General features: G+C 41.3%; 1 protein-coding gene across 8 annotated transcripts in view; it reads left to right on the forward strand.

Annotated features, from left to right (window-relative positions):
* The window catches only part of COBL (cordon-bleu WH2 repeat protein), a 342443-nt gene that overhangs the window by 286095 nt on the left and 33819 nt on the right, over positions 1–22529 (forward strand). For all 8 annotated transcript variants that reach the window (XM_069958515.1, XM_069958510.1, XM_069958512.1 and 5 more), the window contains one exon: positions 18627–18894. In XM_069958515.1, coding sequence (XP_069814616.1) covers positions 18627–18894 — 268 coding nt within the window. The remainder of the gene's footprint in view (positions 1–18626; positions 18895–22529) is intronic.

Consider the following 22529-nt stretch of genomic DNA (forward strand, 5'->3'; position numbering starts at 1 on the left):
GGGCGGGCCGTAAAGACACCGGGAGCCCCAAAGCAAGCAGGAACGGGGACCCGGTAATGTATAATGTCCGGCGGCCGGGGGGTTAATGGGGCGGGCTGCAGACAAAATCGCAGCAGGGATGTACATCCCTGCTGCGAGTTTCTCTGCTATTGAAAGTATAGGGCCAGGATCTGCAGCGAGTCTCGCTGCAAAAACGCAGCAAGGAGACTCGCTGCAGATCAGGCAAGTGGGTTTGTAACCTTAAAGCACAATGTTGAAAATAAGCCAAAATCCCTGTATTTATCATTCTCCAGGCATCTGCCAGATTTGTGCATCACAAAGTGCCAGATGAAACGTCATTTATAACTCCAGAGAACACTTGTCCAGAGTCCACTGGAGACATGCTACACACTGCTTCAGCCAATGATTGGTTTGTGGTGATCTTAGCTTCATGTGTAGCTACTTGACCATCAAAACCTCATTTCATGATGCTTACTCACAGTTCTTGTGCTGATGTCACTTCCAGAGGCAGTTTGGACAGCTGTAGTAAGTGATGCAACAGACAATAGGTACTTCTTACACAACTGATGCTTCGTGTGTTTACATGGTCTATCACTTCATGACTGAGCTGTTGTTACTCATAGACTTTTCCACAAAAATTGCAACATTAGCATATTTAGCAGACCAGAAATTTAAAAGTGCTTACCTGGGGTTTAAACATTTATATGTGGCTATAAAAATAAAAAAAAGAGTATTAAGTATGTGGATGTGCGGCTATGTCTGTTTTTCTAAAAATAGAAAAGACTCACCTAGACTCAACTTTCCTATTCCCCCACACCTTCTGCGCTGACACTTCTGGTCCCCAGGCTTCTTAGCTACTTTGTGTTTGCTAATAACATCCCAACCGTACAAGAACTGCTCTTCTTAGGGTGTGTTTAGACAGATTTTCCAAAGCAATTATTGAAGCCAAAGCTAGGAACAGACTATAAATACAACTCAGGTCACAAAGGAAAGACTGAGATTTCTCCTCTTTTCAGTTCCATTCCTGGCTTTGTTTTTACCAATTGCAACCAAAAATCTGTATATGTGATCACACCATTAGTTACTAACCACAGCAGTTTCTCTAGGCAGTTCCTGTGGGAGTGGCTTGTCATCAGCAACAGGAAGTGTCTGAGAACACCTTGGATCAGAGGCTGCTCGGCATAGATCAGCATAGGTTCTTTTTATTTTTGACAGAACCCCCACAAATACAGTTTTTTTTTAAAATCCCCATAGGCCCCCTTTAATAGAAATGACTTGTAGAAAATTGTCGCTCCCCTGGCTGTGTTCCCACATTTGCATTATTTTAGCATTTTGTGAAATAGAGCTTTTTTTCAAATGTACAAACGTTACTAAAAATGTACTGTTTGATAGAAAAAGACTTAAAGGGGTATTCCCCCCAAAAGCCAAAAAATAAAATTCTCCCAAACTTAGCTGGTCTTACTCACCAAGTCGCCTTGAGTATTTTGAGCCATCACCCAGTCTAGCTGCTGCCGTTCCCAAGAAAAAGTTTTTCTAAAAACCGACGTATATATATATATATATATATATATATATATATATATATACACACACACAAGATGGCGCTGGCCAGGAAACTATATTTCCCAGCATGCAGTGCTTCCTGCAGCTTGCTGGGACCTGTAGTTCTACAGATTTTTTGTGACCTGATACATTGTGTAGAACTACAGGTCCCAGCAACCTGCTATCTATCCACATCACTATATATCTGGTCACAGAGCTTCTCATGTGGATGGATAGCAGCATAATGGGGCTGACAGCAGGTTGGGGGCTTAGTGCAGTATCTATGTATGCCCCAGGGGTGGAGGACTGGTGCGAGCGGCAGCACGGATTGCAAGAGCCGGCCAGGATGGGTCTAACAGCGGGGGTTGGCAGGGTCTCAGGGTCTCAGTGTGGGGTGAGGGGGGCCTGGGGTGATCACCGGTACTGCAATATATGTATGCCCCGGGGGGGGGGGGGACTGGTGCAGGCGGTCGGGCATTGCGTTGCATCTGTTCGTGCCAAAGTAGCGTAACATTTACACAGGACACGGAGGGTGGGGGCCAGGAGCAGATGCAGTGTTGGAGTGGACCGAGTTTTAATGATTTTATGTGATCAGACGGAGTTATGTGCAGAATCCATAACAAATGTATATTGTAAAGATGAAAAGCTATGGGTGGGCAATTTATTAAAGCAAAAAATGGGGTGGGGGAATACCCCTTTAATAACCCCCATGTGCCTGCATTGTTTTAAAAACCTGCTGCACTTGGCTATGACCCACTAAGGTGAGCCAGGTATGCTCAGTTCAACTGCAATCTCCAGGAAGTACTGACAGTTTGTTGCCATCGGCAACAACAGCTGTACTTTTCACGTTGTGGAACACTGCCTCTGCTCCTATGGGATCCCTACTGGAGCGTATACACATCGTATATGATCCGGCCGGGATCCCGTGCGGCGCCGCAAATAACTGACATGTCAGTTTTCTGCGGCCGCAATACAATGAATTGCGGCTGTAGGGAACTCGGTAACGGAACGGCCGGTCTTATACGTTGTGTGAACATAGCCCAAAAATGTAAGTTTCTTAACTACAAAGAGCTCATTTGTACTCATTTCCATACATGTATGTAGTAAACATCTAGTTTTACCAACAGTGCTTTATGGCACAAGCCCTTTAAACCAAAACTGTCTGCTTGAGCTTTGCAAAGTGATTAGCATTGGCAGGCTCAGGCTTCATGCACACGTCAGTATATTTTTGCAGATTCATATATTTACAGATTTACACTTTTTTTTCTGGATGTTAGAGATGTTGTGGAGGTAATGGCCATAACGTCTGCAAAAAATGCGGATCCCATAAGCTTCTGTTAGTGTGTCTGTGCCTCAATTATGGTCCATACTACGACATGTCCTTTCTTTTTGCTGATTCATTAAAATTGTGAATATGCGAATAGGCACAGAAAAAACTACGGGATCTAAATTTGTCTGCAACTGGACATATTTAGGGGACATGTCAATGAACCCTAAGGCTATATTCACACGTTTAGTAGTTTTTTAGGACCGTATATGATGTCTGCAATCATCCACAGTCTTCGTCCGCAATGTGCAACCATTGTATTGCATCCATAGTCTACCCCTTTTTGCTGATCTGCAAAAAATACAAAGGGATAGTTCAATAAGTGGGAATGGTTTAAAATGATTACCCATCCGTATTTTTACGAATTTGCATACATTAAGTCTCATTCGTAAAAATTACAGATGCTTCCCCAGATTTCTGTGAAACAATCTGTGCCACAATTACGGTCGTCAGAGCTTGTCTCTACTTTTTGCTGATTCAATTTTTGTGGATTGCAGATCCGTAAATATACAGACAGTGTGAACAGCCCAATTAAAATTAATGGGCACTAAACGTGTCCATGATTGCGGATCTGCAATTATGGGCAAAGCTACGGAACGTGTGAATGTAGCCTAACATAGATTTTTATGACAAAGAAAGACTGTTGCAAAATCACGTTAATAGAGTTAATTAAAAAAACGCATGTGTTTTTTGCAATGCCTTTTTATGTACGTTGTTTTCTCTGCGGTTCTCAAAAGCAAACGAGCAAATGTGGGAACACAGTCAATGACAGTGATATGTTTAGGCTATGTTCACATGTCATTAATTCCAGCCACAGGTAGTGTTAAACAACAGCCGTTCACGCAGAACAGCCGTTGTTTCTGCAGCGTTTTAATATAGCCTTAAAGTGATGACGATCAGTATGACCCATACCAATACTAGTGTTCATCTGTGGAGATTACCTTATATAATGATGTTGAAAACCTCCAGTTAAAGAAGCACACCAGATTTTTTTTTTATTCGTTATGCAGCTAGTGTATATATATTAGTTGTAATTCCTAGAATCCTTTCTTTCAGCTAGGTTATGTGATCTCATGGTATTCCCTCAAAATTACATGGGTTTTTATGCTCTTAATGGGGTTACCATCTTAGCCAGCAGAACCCTTTTGCATGATGCATGAACTTTTTCCAGCATGGTCTCCACAGGGTGCGAAAGAAATTCCAATTAGAGTTATGGTACTTTTACATGGAGCGATAATTTGCCCAATCGCACGATTAACGATTCCAAATGAACGATGTGTTTTTCATAACGATCAGCGTTTAGATGGAGCGATATATCGTACGGAAAAATAATTTTTCAATCGTTTAAGCCTATCTTGCACATAGCTTAAATCGGTGAAAGACTGTTTACACGGAACGATCTGCAAATTTTTTTAGAACAACCAACGCTCTGATTTGAGAACTTCTCACTCGTCGCTTGATTACGAAACGATTATTGCTCAAATGCGATCATTATCGTGCAAATTCGAACGATAATCGTTCCGTGTAAAATCACTATTACTGATAATGATTACACATAATGGATAATTGACAGTTTAGTCTTCCTGATTGTATACTTATGGTCTCTTTTGTTGTTTTAGAAGAATTATCAGAGATCTTAACCATATCTTCCCTACAGATGGTACTGGCTCTAGCTGCCCATGTGATGTTGAGATTAGCAAGAGATTCGAAAGCAGGAGAATGCAGTTTAAAATCAAGTGAGAATGCAGTTTAAAGTCAAAGATAGTGGCTGATCAGTACTCACATAACCCAGCTTCAGCAAGCAGGGTACTGATAGAAAGTACAGATCATTGCACAAAAAAGTGACACCTCAAACAGCTCCATAGACCAAATGATAAAAGCGCTATAAGCATGGTAATTTAAAAAAAAAAAAAATCATTTTCATTATTTAACCCTTTGAGGACCAGGCCCAAAATGACCCAGTGGACCGCGCAAATTTTGATCTTAGTGTTTTCGTTTTTCCCTCCTCCCCTTCTAAGAGCTCTAGCACTTTCAGTTTTCTATCTACAGGCCATGTAAGTGCTTGTTTGTTACAGGAATAGTTGTACTGTGTAATGTCGTCATTCATTTTACCATAACATGTATGATGGAATTCCAAATATATTATTTATGAAGATATAAATAGGTGAAATCGTAAAAAAGAATGCAATATGGTAACGTTTGGGGGGCTCCTGTGTCTACGTAATGCACTATATGGTAACAGCTAGTTTTTATTAATACCATATTTGTGAAGATCGGACGTTTTGATCACTTTTTATTGATTTTTTTAAATATATAATGTAACATAAAATCGGTAATCTGCGCACTTTTTCCCCTCTTTTCGTGTACGCCGTTCGCAATGACGCTTGTTATATTTTAATAGATCGGACAATTACGCACGCTACGGTATATTATATGTTATCTATTTATTTATTTTTATATGTTTTATTTATATTATGGGAAAGGGGGGTGATTTCAACTTTTATTGGGGGAGGGGTTTTGGGGTAGTGTAATAGTGTTTTGAACTTTTTTTTTTTTTTACACATTTGTAGTCCCTTTGGGGAACTTTTACATTCACTACTTGGATTTTTACACTGACCATTGCTATGCCATAGGCATAGCATTGATCAGTGTTATCGGTGATCTGCTCATTGAGCCTGCCTGTGCAGGCTCAGTGCAGCAGATCGCCGATCGGACCGCACGAAGGCAGGTAAGAGACCTCCGGCAGTCCGTTTCAACGATCGGGACCCCCGCAGTCACACTGCGGGGGTCCCGATCGGTAAGTGACAGGGGACTCCCCCTGTCACTTGCACTTAAACGCCGCAATCGCGGCGTTTAAGGGGTTAATGACACGCGGCAGCGTGTTAGCTGCAGCGTGTCATTACCGGTGAGGTCCCGGCTGCTATGAAGCGCGCTCCGCTCCGGAGCGCGCTTCATAGCCGGAGAAATACCCAGGACGTAGGGTTACGTCATGGGTCGTCTGGGGACAGACTTCCATGACGTAACCCTACGTCCAGGGTCGTCTAGGGGTTAAAAGCCATCAAATAAAATAAAAGTTACACAAGTTACATATTGTTGTAATCGTAATAAGTTGACGAACATGCATAACAAGTCAGTTTTACCCTAGGGCAAACAGCGTAAACACGAAACCTCCCCAAATAAAAAAAAAGTGTTTTTTTTTTTCAATTTCACCACACATTTATTTTTTTCTGGTTTTGCAGTGTACGTTGTGCAAAAATTAAGCTTTTCATTGCAAAGTACAATTAGTGTCACAAAAAAAATAAGGGCTCATGTGGGTCTCTAGGTGAAAAAATGCAAGTGCTATGAGGAAAAAAACGAAAGCACAAAAATGGAATTTGGTCCGGTCCTTAAGGGATTAACAAAGATAAAACATACACTTCCTATGCAAGTGTGAGGCTGCGTTCACACTACGTATATTTCAGTCAGTATTGCAACCAAAACCAGGAGTGGATTAAAAACACAGAAAGGATCTGTTCACACAATGTTGAAATTGAGTGGATGGCCGCCATTTAATGGCAAATATTTGCTGGTATTTTAGAACAACGGCTGTTATAGTGAAATAATGGCTGTTATTTACTGTTATATGGCGGCCATCCACTCAATTTCAACATTGTGTGAACAGATCCTTTGTGTTTTAATCCACTCCTGGTTTTGGTTGCAATACTGACTGAAATATACGTAGTGTGAACGCAGCCTAAAGGTGCGTGCTTAAGTATAGATACTGATATGAAGTGAGAATGAACAAAAATTGTTCATGTTTATATAAGCTTTTACTAGACAGTTATTTCCTATCAGCTAACAGATTGTTAAAATTTTCTTTATTACCATCATTTCCAGAATCTTATACCATTTTTAAAACAGGTTATTTGAACTGAAGATTTTAAACATTTATTGTTGTTTAGGGAAAAAAAATATTCTCTTGCAAATTACCCTTGAGTTGAGATTTCTACTTAAGACAGTGCATGATTAAAGTAAAAATAGGTTAAGCATGGTAAGTATTATGAAAATGGCTAGATAGGATCAAGAAATTGAGAAAGGGTCCCAGTCGCTATGGAAAAATACATTACTTTGCATCTGCATTTCTCTTTTTTTTTTCTCAGTTATGGTAATTTGCTGATGTCCCATGCAGTTAAAACATATACTTATGTTCCTGGCCTTACAAGCCTTCCCAGATGACTTTATTTTGAGGGTTCTATTTACTTTATAGCATTTAGTTAACAGGGTTATCCAGCGCTAAAAAAAACATGGCCACTTTCCCCCTACTGTTGTCTCCAGTTTGGGTGGGGTTTTGAAACTCAGTTGCATTGAAGTGAATGGAGCTTAATTGCAAACTGCACCTGAACTGGAGACAACAGTAGGGGGAAAAGTGGCTATGTTTTTGTAGCGCTGGATAACACCTTTAACTCAATTTACTTCAATGGAACTGAGTTTCAAACCCCACCCAATCTGGAAAAAAGAGTGGGGCAAAAGTGGCTATGTTTTTGTAGCATTGGATAACCCCTTTAAGTATTTAGTAGTTCATTAAGGCGATGATATTAACTTGTGCAAAGTAAAAAATTGGTGACTTTTCCCAGACATACTCTCTGTTTACATGATTTATCATGCCTCTTCTAACGCCCACGATATATCATGATTTACATATTTGGAAAAAAAAAGCGTCTGGTGTCAGAGAAGACCATCCTGTCCGGTTTTGCAGTATAGGCCGGATGATCTTCACTTCTTAAGAATTGGCATCTGTGCGCGCCCGCATCCCAATTCGCTGCTGCACACAATGGAGTGTGCGGCCGTAGCTGCACGCTCCATTGTGTGCACTGACAGGTTCTCTGCGGGCGCTATTTATTAAATGTCAGTTTTTTGTGGTGCCTCTAAAGATGCCGGACAGAGTGCATACTATGTGTATACACTCTGGACGGGATTCCATTAGCTGCAGCACAATGTAGGTAAAGTATTACTCACGGCCATGTTGCAAATCGCTACACAACCTTATGTTGTGTCAACATAGCCTTATACTAACAGCAGTCTTATTGTAAGATTCTTTTTGTCGCTCATAGCAAAAAATTTCATTTTACCATCAGAATTCTTGTTGAATCCCCCACAGAATCCGCAGCAGGTGAACATATCTTTAAACAGTAAAGCTTACAGTGAATGACATTTGAGAGTGTATATTCAATGGTTTTTCCCATAATCAACAGGATAGGACTTAAGTGCATGGTTGGTGGGTTTGTAACTATTACTTTTCATAAGAATGGTCCTGTGTCCTCCAGTTAAGCATGGCCACTGCCATACATTTCAGAGCAGACAGGACTGCCAAACAGGATTTGCCTCACTCAGAAGTGTTTACAGTAGTTAAAGGAAGGCTTAGGAAAGCGGAATATGAAGTGGACAATAGTTACTAAATCATTTTTGTCCCCCGAATGTTTGTTATCTCAGTGTATACAGTAAGGTATTCAAGCAAAAGAGAATCCTTATTAGAAGCAAATAGAAAGGGTCTGAGTTTATATAAATGAGTCATTTATATCCTTAAAACAAAAGCTGATATTAGACAGTCTCTAGAGTAGTTTAAGTGGCTTCATATATTTTATTACTGTGGATTCCCAAAGAAATACAGAGGACACTTAATAGAGGTCCCAAGTTAACATTTTGTTGGCCGGTGCTAAGCAACACAGAGATGATGACCATTGTATCTCTGATTCATATCCCACAGTTCATCTAGGGCCACAACAATGTACATTTCTCTAATGGGCGAGACAAATAGGAAATGAATGGTCCTGATGAGAGGTCAATAGTACTTTCCTAAATTAAACCAAAACATAGGCCAGCCAGTGGACATAGAACAATAGCATTATTGTATTTCTGTAAAAAAAAATAAGGATAAGCTTCTTCACAGCCATATGTATATTATACTGATTATCAGCTCTTATTTAACCCCTTCCTGTCAGCAATATGTATATGCACATTCCTGACTGTGAAGGGGTTTGATGTGTGCGTGACCGCTGCAGTGAGAGCGGTCCCACACACATCAGTGTCCCGGGAGCTGAGGATAAAGAGAGGCAGCTGCAATCCTGGAGCTGCATCTCATTAACCCCTAAACGCCGCGATCTATAGCGATTGCAGCATTTAAGATAAGCATCTAGCGCATGTACCGACTGGTGGGGGTAAGCCTCTTTCCTCGGTCCTGTCTGATCGGCGATTTATGAATAGAGTCTGCTCTCAGGCAGGCTCTATGCATAGATCGCCGATAACACTGATCTATGCTATGCTATGGCATAGCATAGATCAGTACATGCAATCTAATGATTGCACGTTTTACTGTGAAAAAAAGTGCAAAAAAAGTGTAGTAAATTAAAGTGTAGTAAAAAACCCTTACACCCCCCCCCAATAAAAGTTTAATATACCCCCTTGCCCATTAGAAAAATAAAAATATAAAAAATAAACATATTATATGTCGTAGCGTGTGGAATTTTCTGATCTATTGATATATAACATTATTGTTCCCGCTTGGTGAACGGGGTAAACGGAAAAAAAAATATGACATTAATAAAAACTAGAGATCATGGAGCAAAAAAAAAAAAAAAAAGAGCAATGGCTCTTAGAAGGAGAGGAGGAACATTGCATTAATTCAACACAGACTTTTGTGCATCAAAGGGCTCTGTCTTGGGGTTAAAGTGACTGTCACCCTCTTATTGCATTTTGACTTCTCTGCACAGGTGTAAAGGGTAAATTTTGCAGTTTTCATACCTTATTTTATATCATACGTGCTTGTTCCAATTAAAAGTGATCTTTTATCATCTGTGGATTGTGCTGCCTGGGCGGGGCTTCACAGGCTCAGCTCCCATAGCAGTCATTGGTATGGGCTGACCTAGAGGGGGTGGGGCCTAGACCTTTAGGCTAACCCATTTTAATGACCATTGAGGCCTATGCGGGGATGATGCCACAGAGGGGTGGGGCCTACGGTGTTGATGTGGGCGGGACTAAGCAGCGCTGTGGCACTGGAACAAACACCATGACGTATGATATAAAAAAAGTTATGAAAACTGCTAAATTTACCCTCTACACCTGTGTAGAGAAGTCATAATGCAAAAAGAGGGTGACAGTGTCAGTCTTATATTTTCTTCTCTGTATAGTACAGGCATTGGTTAGTCCCTGTGAGGGGCAAAAACATCACATGACCCTCTGTTACCACTATACCACTCTGAAACCAAATGTTTTAATGTGTGGAAAGGAAACTATTGGTCATTTCTGCAAGGGAGAATTTCTCTATAAATCCTTAGTTTTTATATCAAGTTTAATAATGCTCCTGTTATTTACAATAAAATGATACAAACAGATCAGACCTGAGAGAAGCATTCCCCAACACTGGTATTCAGCTAATAGTGTTTGATGAAAGTATATGAAGGAGACCATGAAGCCATCATGCAAATAGCAATACCTAGTGATGAGCTTTTATTTAAAGGAGAAGTCTGGCAAAAAATTGTATTTAAGTATTTTATTGCCCCTAAAAGTTATACAAATTACAAATATACACTTATTATGGTAAATGCACAAAAAGTGCTTTTTTCCTTGCACTTACTACTGCGTCAAGGCTTCACTTTCTGGATAATGATGATGTCACGACCCAACTCCCAGAGCTGTCTGGGTTGTGGCTGCTGGAGAGAATGATGGCAGAAGGATGCTCAGTGTCCCTCCAGTGCCCTGTGTCCCTCAGTGTCCCCCTGCCATCATCCTCTCCAGCAGCCACAGCCCGCACAGCTCTGGGAGTCGGGTTGTGACATCACCATTTTATCCAGGAAGTGAAGCCTTGATGCAGTAGTAAGTGCAGGGAAAAATGCACTTTATAAGCATTTCCCATATTAAGTGTATAATGGGGATTTGTATAACTTTTTTTTTGGGGGGGGCAATACAATACTTATCGAAAAAATTTTGCTAGACTTCTTTAACTAGTAAATTTTTTCTCCTAGCCTTCAATATTATAACAGTCTTGTTTTCAGGCTCTTGCTGCAATTAATAGTTATGGAAGTGTTTTGCTGTCATGTTTACGGACATCTTTTAATGTCACTGGTAATGGGGTCTTATGCCATCAATGTAATGTATGGCTGAGGATGTAACTGCTATAGGTGTCTTTTAGGCCTCATTCACTTGTTCAGTAATTTTTAAGAGCTGTGATTTAGACCCGCTAGCTAGATCTGTAATCCGTGGAAAACCATCCGTGATTGCATCGTGCACTTACATTCATGCCTGTGTTTTTCACTGATAGCCACCACATCACCCCACTGTATTCCACTAGTCCTCAAACCCCCCCCCCCCCCCCCCCCCCCCTTGGACCTGGCATCATCATTACAGAGAGGTGACGCCGAAACCCTCCCCCCAAACACCTCTCTCCCCCCCACCACCCATCATCCTTACAGAGAAGCAATTATCCAAATGAATAGACATAGAACATCACCATGTTTGCCCTAGAAAAATGTCATATGAGGCCAGGGCTACACAACGACTATTTTGTTACATGACAGCAAGTCACACAACGATAATGTTTTTACAAGTTACCTGTGACTTGCTGTCGCATGACTTTATTACGGTTGTTACTTGACTGTTAGCAAAATAGCCAAGTTGCATGTAGGTGTTAAGATAGGTACAGTTGCAAGATACTTGCATTAGGGTCTGTGAAGGCAAAGTTGCATGCAACTTGCACCCAAAAAATCCATTGGGGAATGCAACACCATTCAATACCACTAGGTGTGATGCTCCACTATCGTTGTTTCAGCCCTAACCTTAAACAAAATCTGTCAGGTCCGTACCAGGTACTGAGCTGCAGACACAGGCAGATAGGTGTTAATGAGATAAAACAAATAATGCTTTTGTCTTTGCTGATGGCCATTTGCTAAGTTATAATGTTGCATTTTTTCTTAGAAGCTGAAGTGCCACAGCCATCTGCTTGTATAATTTTCCTTGGAAGTGCCACACCTGTCTGCAGCTCTACACCTTGTAGAGACCTGAGAGATTCCCTTTAACTCTCACACGGAGTAAAACTGGCGGAATTCTCCGCTGCGGAATGCCAGCCTCCCTGTCAATGAACATGTCAATTTTTCAGCGTGGATAGGAGGCGCGCAAGCCTCCCATAGACTCCCAGTATGACACAGAGGCTAGCGGGAATTCCGCCAGTTTTACTCAATGTGAACAGAGCCTAAGGAGTCAAAAAGAAGCTTCTACTTGGCATGCATCAGCCAGTATCTGTCAAGCAGGATGTTCATAGCACACATCATATGGCACCCAAGAGGAGCATAATTCCAAGTTGTCCATTAGAAAGAAAAGCCAAGATTTTCAATTCTCAAGCATCTTCTGTAAGAGCATCATTTTACAGTGCACAATCATACAGAGCTCACTGAAGTATAAGCTTCTGCTAACGCCTTCAGATCAGAATTTTTCGCAGTGCCTAACATCTCATTAAGGTCCCTGGCACACTAAGTAAAAAAGGCTAAATTCACGAGTCTGGGATTTCTCTTGAGCCTTTCCGCTCAAAGAATGAACATGTTTATTCTTTGAGCGGAGAGCAGAGGTGTAAGAGAAATCCCATTGAAGAAATAGGACAGGCAAAATTACGGGTGGATTCAGCCTCTTTTGCTCAGTGTGCAAGGGCCCTATGGCTGTTAGGAATAGTTGTAACACTAGGTCAGGGAAGAGATGGGGAAGACACGGACAGTATATCCTGCACTTGTTCCTGCCCACTGTCCCTGCCTACTTGCCACTATCAGCCCTTGGCAGCTGCAGACAACCACATTGAGAGTCAATAACTTAGATAAGTGCCAACACAGACAGAACAGACAAACAAGTATGGATAGTCAAACAGGCCGAGGTCACAGCAAGCAAGCAGGCATTAGAGGTACAAAAATGTACAGGTCACAAGCCAAAGGTGAGGGCTGTTGGAAAACCAGAATAGTCAGAGCAATGGAGCAGAGGTCAGAAAAGCTAAAGGAAATAAACAGGAAAAGCGCAGGAAGAGCTAGATGGGATCTAAACCAAATAACCTGCAAAGGGTTAAAGGAGAAATCTTAGGCAGGTCGAAATTATTATTCCAGGCTGGAGGAAAATAAAAAAAAAAGTTATATTCACCTGTCCTAGTGCCCATGCAGCACCATGTCATGCTCCTGGACCCCAGCCAACTGTTCTGTTAGCTCCCCTCCGGCCACATCACGACCCTGTAGATGGATGCCCCACTCAGCCAGTCAGTGATTGGGACAGGACACCTCTGCAGTCACAGATTGGCTTAGCAGGCTAAATACCACTCACGTGGTTCAGTCCAATCATGTTCAATCCAAGTTGTGACATACTTAGAAACCGGGAGAAGAGGATACTGGGCAGGGCATGGGAGACGGTTATGAGGCGCAGCACAGGAACGGGTGAGCATATTGCCTTTTATAGTTTCCCCCGACTCCCTGCCCATAATGACCCCCCCCCCCCCTGGACTTCACTTTCAATGCACTGGAAATGATGTATGGGAGGTCAGGGATCTGGACCAGAACATGATTGGACCATCCCCCTGAACTCCAACCTCAGGCACCTGATAACAATATTTACTGACTGGCAGGAAGACCAATCACAGAATCACCAAGGCAAAACAAAGTTAACTGTTATGGTGTGTTTACACAGAGTGATTTATCTGGCAGATTTTCGAAGCCAAAGCCAGAAACAGACTATAAACAGAGAACAGGTCATAAAGGAAAGATTGAGGTTTCTTCATTTTTCAAATCCATTCCTAGCTTTGGCTTCCAAAATCTGTCTGACAAATCTCTGTGTAAACACACCATAAGGCTATGTGTACACTAAAGAATCAAGGTGGATCACCCTGCACATCTCCGCGCATAGACTCCATCCTCTATCCAAAAAATGAACCTGATTATTCTTTTGGCGGACGGTGGAATCCGCCTGTGCATAGAATGTAGTCTATGGCATGGGATGTGTGCAGGGATTCTGTAGTGTGCACATACCCTAAAGGCCCTATTACACAAAACGATTATTGTTTACAAATTGCTGAAATTAACGATTATCTGTCTGTGTAATAACACCCAACGATGAAACGATGAATAATAAAATCGTTCATTTTGGTCTTTTAACATGTTGAAAAATTATCGTTGGTAGTTCGCCAATCGCTCCCATATTTCTTCGTGTACTAAGTTGTTTGCCGGGAAAACATGTTGTGTTGGTTGTCCTGAAGAACGATTAGCGACCATATAACGACGTGAAAGCGATGGTTCATAACAGTAATCAGTGAATGTAATAACCTCAGAGTCGTTTGCTAAAAAATTGCTAGTTATCACTAGTGAACGGTCGTTATAGTGAATCTTTGAACGATAATCGCTACGTGAAATACGGCATACAATTAGCACAACAAAAGGGAGTAAGACAATGTTCAGACAGAGATAACAAGACACAATACAAACAAAAGCTCATAGCCAAAATTGTAATTCTTGCCGCAGAGGTTATAACTTGACCCTAGACAGCGGTACTTCTGTTTTATTAGGCACGGACATGACAGGGTAAAAACACATGATCAGGTTGCATTGCGGTTTGTAACTGCTTTCTGTCTGTTTCAGTGAGAAGTAATTTCACTGCAGTATTTGAAACTGCAAGGCTAATCAATACAATCTGATTGTGTGTGTTTTTACCCTGGCATGGTAACCCCTATCACCCACTGTTTTCATGTATTTGTACTCGGCACTTTGTTATCTCTTGGCACAATCACTCTCAAAGGATCTGAAATGACCCCTATGTAATACACACTTCTTGCAAGCACAATTACAATGGAAATTGCTTAATGATCTCAGTCAGTAATATCAAGGCCTGTCAGCCATTACAGTGGCATGAGTAATTTGTAACTCAATAAATTTCATTGGTTTTGCTGTCAGCAAACGAATTTGGTGCCAAAAACCATTGCATAAGCACTGCTAAATATTATTACTTTTGAAGTGAAACTTTAAACTATGTTTAAAATGTCATTTTTTTTCTATTATCGTATTACCTTTGCATAACTTGTGTGTTGTGATCACATGTTTCGCATAGTGTTTCCTAAAGTTAAAAAAAGCTGCTCAATCAATATACAGATATTGTTTTAAACTCAGTTGGTTCCACTTGGGCATTTCATTTTTTTAAAAATTATAATAATAATTCTTTTATTTATATAGCATGCAGCACCTTATTTCACAGCGTTTTACATAGCTTCTCATCATTCAAATCGGTCCCTGTTCCCATTAATGTGTTCCTGTCACTGAGCCACCATGCTGCCCATTTTGGTATTTGTTTTTAACAAAGCTGAGCCAGAGATTTTTTCATATACATCAGTATACACAGTACAACACAAAGTTCTTGTACATTACAAATATGTTCAGAATAAAGGGGTATTCCAGGCAGAACAAACTGATGAGCTATCCACATTTTATTAGTCACTGATCGAGGTGTCAACACCCTGCATTACACTGTGAACAATACAGCTACACAGTCAATGGAACCAACTGCTTCTGGTCCTATTCACTATGTAGTGGGGGTGCTGAACAGCTTATGTGCCGCGTAGGTATGTCGGGTGTTGGCACCCAGATCATCGAATGATAAGCTAGCTATTCTCCAAAAAGTTCATTAGTATGTTTTGCCCGTAAAGACTCTAAGGTTTCGTGCACACAACAAAGTTGCATGCATGGTCTCTGTAAAGCAGCACAAAGATTCTTTGCAGTTCTGTTTTACAAACTAGGCAATATGTTGTGACTTCTTGAGTTACCATATTCTGTCCTGGAAAAATGATTCTAGGGAAAAATATGACTATGTGGGTGGGTTCACAAAGAGGAATTCTCGCGCATAAATTCCGCAGAATTCCGTCGACTGTACACGCTCGCGGCCGTGCGCCTCTCCGCACTTCAATTCTTTCGGCGGAATGCGGAATCAGCCGGCCCACAGAATGGTGTCTATGGAGCCGGCGGAAAGGCGCGCGCACAACCAACGGAATTCCGCTGAATTTATCCGTGAGAATTCCTCAGTGTGAACCCACCCTAATGTAGCATGGAATAGAACATTGCAAACCCCTGTGTGGGCCACTCTATAAAACAGGTGCAATATGTGCCCACACCATTGTGGATCTCCAATATGGCTGCATGCATGAGGCCTAAAACTGTGGTCTTTGAAGTAAGTTTAATTTCACCAAACACATCATTTAATAATTGCAACCATAGAATCTATAGATTACATTTCCAGGATGGATTCTTTGTGAGGGTCACAGCCGCAACCCATTCACATGAAAAAGAGGCCGAATTGTGGTCTTCAGAGAGATTAGTTCCAGACCACTTGTTATTTACTTTTGGCTATTGTCAAGTTATTGGAAATTATAAATCGTTGTGTTCCAGTCAACAGAACTTTGCTGTGCATTTAAAAAGTGTGTATACACTCACCGGCCACTTTATTAGGTACACCTGTCCAACTGCACGTTACCACTTAATTTCCAATCAGTCAATCACATGGCGGCAACTCAGTGCATTTAGGCATGTAGACATGGTCAAGAAAATCTCCTACAGTTCAAACCGAGCATCAGTATGGGGAAGAAAGGGGATTTGAGGGCCTTTGAACATGGCAAGGTTGTTGGTGCCAGAAGGGCTGGTCTGAGTATTTCAGAAACTGCTGATCTACTGGGATTTTCACGCACAACCATCTCTAGGGTTTACAGAGAATGGTCCGAAAAAGAAAAAACATCCAGTGAGCGGCAGTTCTGTGGGCGGAAATGCCTTGTTGATGCCAGAGGTCAGAGGAGAATGGGCAGACTGGTTCGAGCTGATAGAAAGGCAACAGTGACTCAAATAGTCAACCGTTACAACCAAGGTAGGCAGAAGAGCATCTCAGAAGAGCATCTCTGAACGCACAGTACGTCCAACTTTGAGGCAGATGGGCTACAGCAGCAGAAGACCACCCGTTACTAGCATGGTGTACCTAATAAAGTGGCCGGTGAGTGTATATTGTCAAACAGAAGCAAACAATTTGCTGAAGGGCACTGTGCTGACTTTTAGCTCAAATGAGTGCACTGCCTCCGGGAAGCCCGACTCAACCTTCCACCGATTCCACAACAGAATCAGTGGATCCTGCCACTGACACTATTCGGGATGGAGGTGGTACCTCTGGACCATTGATGAGGGTGTACTTTGACCTAGATGTTTTTTTCCCAAAGTGTAAACATAGCCTAAGGGTACAAACCCACACACCGTATACACAGCAGATACGCAGCAGATATGCAGCAAAAACACAGCAAATTTGAAGCAGATTTGGTGGTGCAGATTTGATGCTGTGTTCAGTTATTTAGATCTAATCTGCTGCGTGTTTGTTGCGTGTTTGTTGCGTATTTGCTGCGTATTTGCTGTGTATCGCAGCAGTAAATAAGCTGCGTATACAGTGTGTGGGTTTGTACCCTGAGGCTGGGTTCACACTACGTATATTTCAGTCAGTATTGTGGTCCTCATAACCAACCAAAACCAGGAGTGGATTAAAAACACAGAAAGGATCTGTTCACAATGTTGAAATTGAGTGGATGGCCGCCATTTAATGGCAAATATTTGCTGTTATTTTAAAACAATGGCTGTTAAAATAATGGCAGTTATTTACTGTTATATGGCGGCCATCCACTCAATTTTTAACATTGTGAGAACAGATCCTTTCTGTGTTTTTAATCCACTCCTGGTTTTGGTTGCAATATGAGGACCACAATACTGACTGAAATATACGTAGTGTGAACCCAGCCGAAAGATGCACCATATTTTTAAGCTGACAGAACCACTCCTGCAAAAAAATCGCAGCAAACCCGCATCAAAGACTCAAAAATGCCATGTGTAAACACAGCCTTAATCCATTTAATCTCAAAGGGGCTGTCCGGCGGTCAGCCTTTTTTGATACATTAGTGCTGATGCATATAAACAATAAACATGTTATCTTTACCTGTCTGCGTTCCCTCTATGTCCTCCTTTATCGTTATATATATACCTGCAGCAACATTTAAAAAACGCTGACCAGTAGACAACCCCTTTATAAACCAGACAGTTTTTATCTCCCCCAGCTGTTTACTTTGGATACTTGGAGTCGGACCCCCCAGATTACAGCTGAATGCTATAATTTCTGTATTGAGACAAACCCGTTGACATTTCATACCAATGCTGGTTAAATACAGTTCTGCATGTAAATCTAAGAGAAGTATCTATGCAAAATATTAAATGGTCTGCAGATTTTAAAATCTGGATCATGTTTTCTGGTGCTGAAAAGCTGTATATTGGCTCATGTGAACTACATAGGTTTTTGTTGCAGAATTTCTGCCATGAATAAAAAAATACACTTGCAGACCTGCCTGTTGCCAATCGGTGTCATGTAAGCATGATCTATTGTAGCAACATTCCTGGTCCTCCAGAACTAGAGGCACTATCCTCTCTCCACTGTGGCTAATGGGTGAGATCGCTGAAGAGAAAGACCAATTTAGTAACTTACAATTCACTTACTGTACATTTGAGAAATAGGTTTGTTAGCCCTTTAATCATTCTGTAAACTGTTTTGTACTGTTGAAGCAGTAAGACTTTTACATATTTCTACACACATATTACTACTATTATTTCTACTACTATTTATGTTTTTCAGTTTTCTTCAATACTATTCTATTTATTTAGACTATGTGAAGTTAATAACATTTTCTTCTGATTACATCAATATGCAGGTGAAAAACGCTTAAACCGATGCAACAGCGTCTCATCCGAGGAAGTTTTGACAACTGATGATGCTGGATCTTTAAACAGTTACACAGAGGATTCAGGCATTGTAAGCTCTCCATCAGACAGCACCTCTCTAGATTTGCAAAATTATAGCATCAAAACAAGAGATACAGCCGAGAATCAAGCAAATAATTGTAAGTCATCACCGGACAGTTTGCAGCCTGCCAGAGCTGAATCCTTTAACAGCGAGGATTCTTGGAGCCTAAATACAAGGTTTGTTAAACTGATGGTAATATAAGATTCAAATGTTATTACATTATGTTCTGAATGTTGGTTTTTATCAAAATGTCACTTTCTTTGTTTAACCCCTTCCCCTGGCATGCATTCTGGTTCTTAATGCCCAAGTATTTTCCTTTTCTACATGGTCCCCTCCCATCGACATAACCATATAAGGGCTTATTTTTTGCGGGACAAATTGTACTCACACTTTTTTGGTGGGGGGTGGGAAGGTTAGTAAAATACAGGAATCCTAGCCTTTTTTTTTTCATTGTCTTTTTTATAGCGGGATAGGAGGTTATTATATTTTAAATACATTTTTTTCCATGTTCCACAAGGGGACATTTATAGTCATCATTAGGCCACTACTACAATACACTGTACTTGTCACCTAGTGCAGTGTATTGCAAACTGCATTGAACCATACTGCAAGCACGGCTAGGTTTTCAGGAATCTATTGAAGACCAGCCCCCCCCCCCCAGTTACCATGGACATTCATCGGAGATCCTCGCCGACTGAGCAGTATAGATCCTTACCCTGCCAGCAAATGCTATACATATTGCAGTCACGATCTGACCACTCCATGTAAGGGATTAATGTCACGACCAGTCACACCAAACACAAAGAGACAGTGAGCCCTGAGCTCAGCCCCTCCCACTGTCCCTACCTAATTGCCGCAATCTGCCCTAAAATGGCAGCGGACAACTTGGCGGCGATCCCTGGCCTGGATACGTGATACAATAGACAAGACAAAACGAACAAACACAATAAGAATAGTCAACAATCAGGGTCACAACGGGCTGGCAGCAAAGGTACAAAATCAGGATCCAAAAGAGTAATCAGAAAACAGGCAATAAGGTCGGGGGCAGGCAGCAAGCAAGCGAGGTCAAAAGAAACTAAGCAGGAGTCAGGAGAAAACAGAACACACAAGCAGGCAGAGACAAGTCAATAACCGGCAAGGCACAGGCAGAAGCTGAAATCTTAAATAGGAGACCAGGAACCAAGTCCAGAAGATGATAGGAGGGACCAGCTGTCAATCACTGAGGCAAAGGCAGGTTAACCGTTACATGACCAGGGAAGCTTAGAAGCACAGACACGGGTGGGGCAGGGAAAACAATTAGCAGACCAGAAGAAATAAGACACAGTTCAGACAGGGCAAAAACAAGGCAAACAAAACACAGAATAAATGGAAGATTATGGCCAAAATCGCAGTCTTTGGCGCAGAGGTCGAATCTTCGCAGCAGAGGGTGGCACTGATGCCTTTTCAGGCGCGATCATGACAGTTAATCTATCAAAACAGAGTTCTCTCCACTCCTAAAGGATAAACCGGGGGCCCTGCCCCCGGATTCCCCACAGTCATTAAGAGGTTTAAGAGTACTTCAGTCATGCAAATATTTGTGTAATAATAATAATTTTTATTTATATAGCGCCAACAGACTCCGCAGTTTACAATTCAGGAGGTACATACATAGACAAAAATAGACATTACAGAGATATACATATAATTATCAGCCATACATGAGGAGTATATTTTGCTGGGAAAATAAAAGAAAGAACACATACTCACCTAACACTCTGCAACTGGGTTCCACCTATTAATGCTATGGCTGCTACTTCCAAAATGGACTTGTATAAGCAGTGACAGCCTGCTCAGCAAATCACTGACTTAAGTGGGCCAATTCTGCAGCCAGTAATTAGCTGAGCACGCTTTCACTGCCAAGAAAAGTCCGTCTCAGAAGTACCGACTTTTGGGGACCCAAAGATTTCCCAGGGGCACCTGAGGGAGCATGTTAGGTGAGTATGTGTTCTTTATTATTTTCTGGACAGCCCCAGCAAAATATTAAATAAAAGCTGCATGCCTGGAGTACCTCTTTAAGGTACTCTTTCTTAAACTGTTGACCCAGTACACAAAGTACATGTGTATAGTCCTAGTTGTCCATGTATAAAAACAGTTCTCCACTCTGGTCCATCCCTACTTACTATAATGGTCCCTTGATTATAACAGTGTCCCACTGCAGGGACCTGTGATCAGCTAAAATCTGTATGGAAACCTGAGAGTGTTTCACCTCATCTCCAACATGTGGTAGTGTTACAATAACAGTGCTGTTAATCCACAAGAAAACACAATTCTGTAATTTTTTCCTGAAGCTCATCCAGTGCCAACAGGCATAATGCACTCTCCCATTTACCGCAGCCTCTATTTGACTTACATACATGCATGACAACAGCAGGAAATTAGATTTTCTTCTGTGCTATTGCCAGATCACTTTGATTCTCAGAATAGGCATAAAGTGGAGATTAATTCGTTTGCAGTCCTTAATGCTGCAAGTGTAGGTTCACAGAGGGAGGTATCAAATTGTACAAGAAAACTTTCTAATAGCTGATATTTTCCACTTTTAAAATTCTGCTGTATGCTCCTTAACAGGAAAATGCTGTGTTATCAGTAGTCACTGTTGCTACAAATTGTCATCTTTTGCTAGGGAACATCTGGCACAAAGTAAAAATCTTTTTTTTTTTTTTTTTTTTGGCAAACATATATTTGTTAAAGTTTTCCAGTACACTAAGAAATCTCTAAGAATATTCACAGGAAACACACTGCCTACATGTTCACATAGCATTCATGTACAATTTTAGAACTAGGGCTTCCTCTTCCCCTTTCAGTTAAGACCAACAAAATCTCTACATATTAGACGCCACAGAACTCTAATCAGGTTAAAGGAGACGCCCCAAAGAACCTGCCACGTCTGCCTCCAGGTATTTTTGAAGGGCCCAACCACAGGGTCTAAGAAGGTGATTCTAATTTTTTTCACAAAGTAAAAATCTTTAGAGCAAATCCCAGTAGGTCTCTACAGTTTTATCATCAATATGACAACATTGTAAATAAAAAAAAAGTAATTTCAACTAACACTATACAGTAAATTTTAAACGTCATTCTTTTATCACGGTCATAACAGCCATATGAATGAAAGGAAATCTGTGAGCTGCAAGTCACAGTACAAACTGCGAACACTGTGAGATAGCTGGTATCTTTCATATATCCATCTGTGCTTTCAAAACGTAGAACAATGCATGTATTCTATAGTACAGAGTTGAAGCCTTGCTGAGCAGCGTCAGCAGTTTGGAACGTGAATTACAGCTGACAGATCCCCTTTAAAGAGATCGAATTTAGTTTTACCAAAGATTGGTCTGTGGTCCTTACTAGTTTTAGGCTATGTTCACAATACGTATGAGACCAGCCGTTCCGTGATCTTTCCCATAGCACACTGTGTGCTGAATTCCGGCCGCAGAAAACTGACCTGTCAGTTTTTTCCGGCGCCGTATGGGATCCCGGCCGGAGTGTATACGATGTGTGTACGCTCCGGCCGGGATCCCATTGCACATAGAGCTTTGTTACACACCACAAAACTACGGCCGTAGTTCTGCGGCGAGAACTACGGCCGTAGTTTTACATTGTGTGAACATAGCCTTAGTCATTAAATCTTTAAAATATAAGGGGTGTTTGTCCTATAAAACAAAGTATGTGGCAGTGTTATTTTACTTAGAGTTGAAACACTATAATGTTCTGTTCTTCTCAGACAATAACAAAATCTTGACGTAGTTTGAATAGCATGACTGGCTGATAATTGTTCTGT

This window comes from Dendropsophus ebraccatus, chromosome 2, assembly GCF_027789765.1.
Source record: "Dendropsophus ebraccatus isolate aDenEbr1 chromosome 2, aDenEbr1.pat, whole genome shotgun sequence".
In the NCBI taxonomy this organism is placed as follows: domain Eukaryota; kingdom Metazoa; phylum Chordata; class Amphibia; order Anura; family Hylidae; genus Dendropsophus; species Dendropsophus ebraccatus.